General features: G+C 56.4%; 2 protein-coding genes across 3 annotated transcripts in view; one reads left to right on the top strand and one right to left on the bottom strand.

Annotated features, from left to right (window-relative positions):
* The window catches only part of LOC113210503 (RNA-binding protein Musashi homolog Rbp6), a 203340-nt gene extending 196859 nt beyond the window's left edge, over window positions 1–6481 (bottom strand). Inside the window, exons 1-2 of one of the 2 annotated variants that reach the window (XM_052269089.1) lie at window positions 6087–6481; window positions 5633–5788 (exon numbers count right to left, since the gene is read on the bottom strand). In XM_052269089.1, the coding sequence (XP_052125049.1) occupies window positions 5633–5788; window positions 6087–6183 (253 nt within the window). In that variant the 5' untranslated portion in view covers window positions 6184–6481. Of the gene's footprint in view, window positions 1–4055; window positions 4281–5632; window positions 5789–6086 lie in introns of those variants that run through there. The other variant, XM_052269090.1, reaches the window with a different exon arrangement.
* Window positions 6482–6665: 184 nt separating this feature from the next.
* Window positions 6666–6912, top strand: part of LOC113210499 (uncharacterized) — a 17414-nt gene continuing 17167 nt past the window's right edge. The window contains exon 1 of the mRNA XM_026428527.2: window positions 6666–6875. The gene's annotated coding sequence lies outside the window, so the exon portion shown is untranslated. The remainder of the gene's footprint in view (window positions 6876–6912) is intronic.

Below are 6912 nucleotides of genomic sequence, written 5' to 3'. Positions count from 1 at the left end.
CTCACGAGCCGCTTGCAGGTGAGAGGTGAGGAGAGGAGGCAGGGAGGAATCAGCCCTCCTCACCTCTCACCTGCAAGCGGCTCGTGAGCGGTCACCGCTGACCGCGCCTCGGTCAGCGTAGGTCCAGCTCTGGCCGCGTGTCGGTCAGCTCGGTCGGTCAGAGGAGGCCTTTTTGCAATGCTCTGCCGTGAGAGTGTCGTGGTGAGCACGATGCGGAGGAGTCGGCCTGCCGACTGACTCCGACGAGCGCTATACCTCCCGTACAGCCCCGTCCTCGTCGCTCTCGTAGGGCAGCGCCCCTTGAGCGCTCTTCGGAATCAGTCTGCTGGTCGCTCGGATCGGTACGGGTCCGCCTGTACGGTGCCCGGGACCGGCGCCTGCCTCGGCGAGGAGGAGATAACAGTGATAAGGCGGGCCGAGCGCAGGAGGCGCACCGGGACCGAGTCGGGCCGCGCCAGCCGGCAGGCGGGGTCGCCGTCATTCATGACTCGCGGTGCCGCGACCGCCCTGCCCCGCCCCGCGCCGCGCCGCTCTCCATGGCCGCGCGGGACGTACAGTCGAGCTAATTGGGTGGCCTTGGCGCTGAATGACTCTCTTCCCCTACACACTAACACAGAGAGAGAGAGAGAGAGCAAGCGCGGCGACCGGCCCGGCCTGCCCAGGGCCTGTGCCGAGGAGCACCGCACACACGGACCGTGTCACGCAGTCCCACACACACACAGAGACGTGCGTGAGCATACATTCGATTGTTCGATAACCCCGGAAGGGCGAGGGGAGGGAAGGGAAAGGAAAGGGGGAGAAAGACTTATGAGAACTTTATCACGTGGATCAAGAGGAGCGGGGGAAAGGAGAGGGAGGGGAGCAGCAAGGCAGAGAAGGGCGGCCGCATAGGACTATCTCCGCGGGCCGCCCCGCCACGCCACGCCCCGCAACGCACGCCGAGACATTATTTCACTTTCAGAAGCGTGAATGTGACGCGTCCGTGCCAAGCCACTACAGCACCAGCCTGCTCCTGCCCACTGCTCACTCGACCTCCCGCGCCGACGTCGTTCTTAGCAGGGCCCTTTCCACCCCATCGGCCCCGCCCCCCGGCGGCGGCACCGCCCCCCAGCCCCTCTTGATATTATAAACTCATTTTCATTAGAGCGATCGCAACCCTAACGTGTCGCGCCGCCATCCACGTCAGCAAAAAGCCATCGTCGTCCCGCCGAGTTTCCGCCTCCAAGGCATAAAGCCCCGCCCACAAGCAGCCGGGGGCAGAAAGCAATCTGTTATCAAGTCGATACTATAAACTGTTGTGATATAAAATGCACTGCTATTCTTGGGGTTAGGTCTTCTAGACTCAACAACCGCAACAGACATCGACGACTGCAATTAAATCACTGAGTCTTTTACCTGCACTGTTTCAGAAGACAAGCAGAATAAAACATCATATACCAGGTGGCTGATTAACCCCGCGCACTTCTGTAGTTAGACTGTACCGCACGCAGGAGCGCGGACGGGCTTGCCTGTCGACCTGTCCACGGCGCCTTGCGGGCCGGGCGAGTAGGCAACCCGCCCGCACTCCTGCGTGCGGTACAGTCTAACTAAAGAAGTGCGCGGGGTTAATCAGCCACCTGGTACATTATTCCATTCAATGAATTAGCGTTTAACAGTACAGCCAAACTTCAACCTTCTGAGCCTTGAATTTTGGAAAAGTCCCCCAAGCTTGACTCGTCGAAGACTGGAGAGGGGTGGGTAGGGTGGGGGAGAGAGAGAGAAGGCGGTGTAGCCGCTTCTGTGGCCAGCGCTCCTGACATAAAATCTGCGTGGGAGTCTTCATTCAGCGGTGGCGACAGGTTGCGCAGCAGTCCCGTCCACTGCAGGCGGGTGCACCCCTCTTTCTCTCTCTCCCCCATGCTGCCTACTCTACCGGCCGCCCTTACACCCCGCCCCTCGCTCCCTCTCCCCCACCGACTTCCTATACTGCGACGGGCCGCACATTACCGACAGAGGCACGCGGGCACGGCACGCCACGGCCCAGAACAGGTCCGAAACGACCCTGCCTTCCCTTTGCCTTCCCCTTCCGGGACCGCCCGTAAAAGACGTGGGGTCGGGGGGCCGACAACAAATCGGCAAATATATGGTTGGCGCACGCGGCCGCAGCAGAGGAGAAGAGGAGAGGGCCACCCCGCCCGGCGTCCTTGAACAGGCGACCTCTCCAGGCGTCCCTCCAGGAGCCCCCCGACATGACACGCAGCACGTGGGGAGGGGGCCCTGGAGGGGGCCCGCGCGAGATCGACGGCCACCTCCGAAATCGTTCGCACTACCCCGCGAGACTTCCAACGAGGCGAGGACAGTTGCCCCTCGCGGCAGACGCGCGTGCGCGCGCGCTCTCGAAATAGTGGGGCGCTGAGCGCCTGCCAAACGCGAAGGGATTAATCCAGCATCCTTTTCGTTAAGTCGCACTGCACGACGAAAGCGCATGCCTCCCTCGTGGGTTATTTTAAGGACGGCCCATTATGACAAATTAGCCTGAGTTTTAACAGGGTATGCAGGGGAGATGGGGGAGGATGCCAGCCATCCCCATCCCCTCCCAGCCACGCCGCGGCGAAAGGCCGGTATCGTCGTGAAGGCCCACTAATTCTTCGGCGATGCCAAAGCATGTCAACCTCATTTAAAGAATGTCACTCAAACGCCACCGCTAACCTCCCTACCGACGCCGACGCCCGCCTTCAGGAAGCCCCCTGCCCCGCCCCCCGCCCCCGCCTGTGGCAACCGAGTGCGGTGCCAGGACTAGAGAGGACACACCGGGCCTAGACATGGGGCAGGTCCGCCCCGCCACCAGCTGTTCAGTCGCACCAGCTGGACTGTCAGGGGGCCCCCGGGCCCCAGGCCGGGGTGGGGCCCCGTCGAAACACACCCCCGGGGACCTAACCGGGGACCCACCAGGACCCACAGAGAAAATAAAATCACAAGTCGGTTTTGCCTCCTGGTTTGTCATCTCGACGCGGCGTACAGAGTGCGTGAAAAAAACAGTACACCGTAACCGCACTCCCCCTCGCCGTGCGTCGGGGAGGCGGAGGGATGCATCGTTTCGAAATTTGACGTCAAGAAAAAGACGAGTCCTTGAAGAGAGGAAAGATGACAAGGAGGGGCACAACGACGTCAAAAAAACGTGAGGCCAGCTTCTGAAATATGTCACATATACACGGGCAAAGAAAAGACCCGGCTGTGGGGAGCACGACTCTCGGGAAAACTTTGTTTCAATGTAGCGTGAAGGGTGGCACACACTTATTTCTTAATTGACCTTGGGCCGGGTGGTGGCCCCGCTTGGTGGCCCCGCCGGCGGCCCCGCACGCCCCGCCGGCCAGAGCGTCATGATGTCACAATGCTCTCCCCGCGGCGGCGGCAGGGCAGGGCAGGGCGGCGGGACCAATGCCACCGCGCAACGCGCCGCCGCCACGCACCGCCACGCCACGCCGCGGGCCAGAGCGGGACGGGCGACATGTGACTTTGAGGTTAGGGTCGGGACCGGCCTGGCCTGGCCGGCCCGCCTTGCCTTGCATTGATCTCCCGTACACATCACGTGTCGTTATTTTAAGACGGCCATAGTGCAGCCCCGCGTGTACCGGCTGCGCGCTGCGCCCCCGAGAGAGGCCGGCCGCGGCCGCGGGGCGCGCGGTCAGGCGGGGGGGAGGGGTGGGGGTGGGGGCCGCGCGGGGCCCGCGGGCCGGTGCCGCGGGGGCCGCGGAGGGACCGGCGTCTGCTGCTGCAAATGCAAAGTCTTCTACTCTACGGCGAGTCTACTCATCCTGCTGGCGGAGCGGCGGTGTGGGGCTGGGGCCCCGGAGAGGCCCCCCGGCCCCCGGTGCAGCGATGTAAGGCATCCCATTTGCACTTATCACTGATCACACACACGCGGCACACAAGACACACTATAGAGCACTGCACTACTGGCATGACAGCCACCACGTCGCACAGCACGAGGGCGTCGTCGGCGAGGGCGGTGGCACGATGACGGCGACGCTGGTCGTGAGGAAGAGGAGGAGGAGGACGATGATGATGACACCCACCCTGGATCATTCGGCACTTCCGCCGGGGACGCTCCGGCCAGGTTGACAACTCCATCTTGCGGCGACTCCATCATCATGGTGCGTGACACTGCGCGGACACTACGACGACTACGTGCGCGCCGCTCGACTCACTTCGACTCGACGAGCACGGCGCAGCGTCGGACACTCTCACACACACTCACGCAGCACGCACACGCCGTCCCCGCTCTGAGACCAACACGGTACTAACGGAACGGAACAGAGAGAATCGAGCCGCCCTCGCCTCCACCGCGCCCCGCCCCACCCCCACCGCGCCCCGCCGCTCCGAAACGGTTTGGTTCGGCCCCCTCCGCGGGGCGTGGCAGCGCGTAGCGCGACGTACTTCGGGACTCTCCGACGCGGTCCCGAAGTGGCGACGCGGCGGTGGTGGGGGCGGCGGGGGCCCAGAGCCGACACGACGCTGCAGCAGGGAAGGACGGACGCCAGGGGGAGGGGGACACATGATGCAGCATGCCATTCCCCCGCGCCACGCCCCGCCCCCGAAAGCCGCGGCGGTCGCAGGATGAGCGCGCGCGCGATTTGAATCAGGGCGGCTGGAGCGCGGCATACGGCCGCCGTGACACGACTCACTCACTTCAGCAAGAGCAACGATGAAGACCATTCGGCAGGTACGGAAGATGCCAAGGCAAGGAGCATGCAAGGAGGAGAAGGGAGAAGAAGGGATTCCTCGGTGAAAACTACCGGGTGTATCAGAGCGGACACGCTGCAGTGTTGCGGGTTTGCATACTTTCTTGGGCCGCAGAGGCGCCATGGCCCCTTGCCCCCCGGAGGCGGAGGTAGAAGGCTAACCCGCAAAACTACGGCGTCCGCTCTGTTACACTGGGTACATGCAAAGGTATCGACAGATATTTATTGAGACAGACTTTTATTGAATAGGCATTAATAGACATTAGCACATGTGAAAACTAAACATAGTAGTACAGACAAAGCATGAGTGAGTTTTGGACTCCAGAAGGAACTTTACAGGGCATAAGTAAGAAAGGTATTCCAAGCAAATTTACAAAATTAAACACAAGCAGCATTTGGACCCATACATGCAACCAGTTAATTGTTAATGTTGAAGATAATCAAAACTTTAAAGTTAGTCACTGGGGAAACACATTACCTACACCAATTCCATATTTGCAAGGATCAAGGTACAATAACCAGTAGTGGTCTCAGGAAAACAAAGTTAGGTTTTTGTAAAATATATAAACTGAGATGGGATAAAAATGCTGAGGGCCATCAAGGCAATGACAATGAACCTCAAACACAAAATAATACTGAACCCATCTTTCAATGAATCTGTCACTCAAACATATTGCATAATAGAGATTGGATATACTGAAACTGAGGAGAACATAACTTGTTTTCTCCTACAATAGTTGCACAATACAGGAGAGAAATTGGCTAATTCAAAATCATTCACCAGCCTGGTTGTTTAAATACATTAACCAGAGTAGGAGAAGAATTATGTCTTTTTGCAGCAGCACCCTTAGTCCAAGGGATTGTTGAGTTTGGATTAGGAGTTACATTTAGAGAATAGTTGCGATACATACCAAATTGGGCGTAGGTATTAGAAAAGCTGGCATCTTGAGGACGATAAATTAGTGGAACAGTATGAATACTTGGTGGAAGCCAGCCATAATCCTGAGAAGTTCGCCGATACATGGGGTTCTGGCACTCCACTTGCACACCATACCCAGAAAACCATGCTGTACACGAAATTTATGGCATTACAGGTCGGACAATCTACACCAAAACAAGGTAAATTGATGAAAAGCAGAAATTTTATCAAATTAATAATGGAAATAACATCTCTGTAAATTCAAAATTGACACAAATAGGTCAATAACTTCAAATCCACGAAGAATTACCGCAGTTTCAGACTTCAATGTTCAGTAGTTCGTGACGAATTTAATCCTACAGACATCGAAAAGACGTCTGATATCCCACTCATTCATCCCCTCATTCATGATTTGCTGCAGTCGTGCACGAAACAGGTGTACTCACTTGGGTTATCAAATCTTTTCGGCAAGTTGTAGGTCCAGTATAAATCAGACGTTTTCATGTGGGAAGAATGCGCCCCTCCTTTCACACATTCGGGCATGTTTTCTTCAAAAAAAATTGAACAGTTAAAATACACAAAGTTAAAACATTAGCTTAGAATCATTCAGAGCAAGTTACAACACGTTTCCCTTGAGCTTCAAACTGCGATTGTCACTTGTCGTCAGCCATAGCAACGGCGGCCATTTTTTTTGTGCTGCAAATAATGCTTTACATACAGACTCTCACGGCCGCTGCAGGGAGGATAAGAGGTTATCGATCTCACTAAACAATAAATGATTTAACTGGATGTTGATACTGTTGATAGATATGGCTGCTAGAGTTCAGAAACTGATGGTACTAAAAAAACTTGACGTCACATACTGGCATCAAAAACTGCATTATTCTGGTTTGCAAACCAGCAGACACTGCATCTATCTATCGATCTACATGGAATGCTAGTCCTCCGTGGAGTCGTTGCAGATTAGCCAAAGGGCAGGTTTGTGGAAAGGAGGGGAACAGAGGGGGTGAGGTGGCGAGGAGTGTGTGGGGTGGAAGGTTAGCAAGGAAGCAGAGAGAATTTTTTGGGAGTGCTAAGACTTCAAAATGGGAAATATTGTGGAATATGATTATCCTTTTCTTACCTGTGTGAGCTTTAATACGAATCGACAATAGCTGTTGTCAAGTCACAGCTAATGAACATCTAGATGTGTACAGACAGCAACGATCACAAGCAAATTACTTCTGCTAACCTAGGTAAGTTGGATCAGCTGTGGTTGTTTTGTTTCGAACC

This window comes from Frankliniella occidentalis, unplaced genomic scaffold, assembly GCF_000697945.3.
Source record: "Frankliniella occidentalis isolate FOCC.00 unplaced genomic scaffold, Focc_3.1 Scaffold82, whole genome shotgun sequence".
Taxonomy (NCBI): Eukaryota; Metazoa; Arthropoda; class Insecta; order Thysanoptera; family Thripidae; genus Frankliniella; species Frankliniella occidentalis.
The sequence above is the reverse complement of the archived record's forward strand: the minus strand, read 5'-3'. Positions and strand labels throughout refer to the sequence as shown.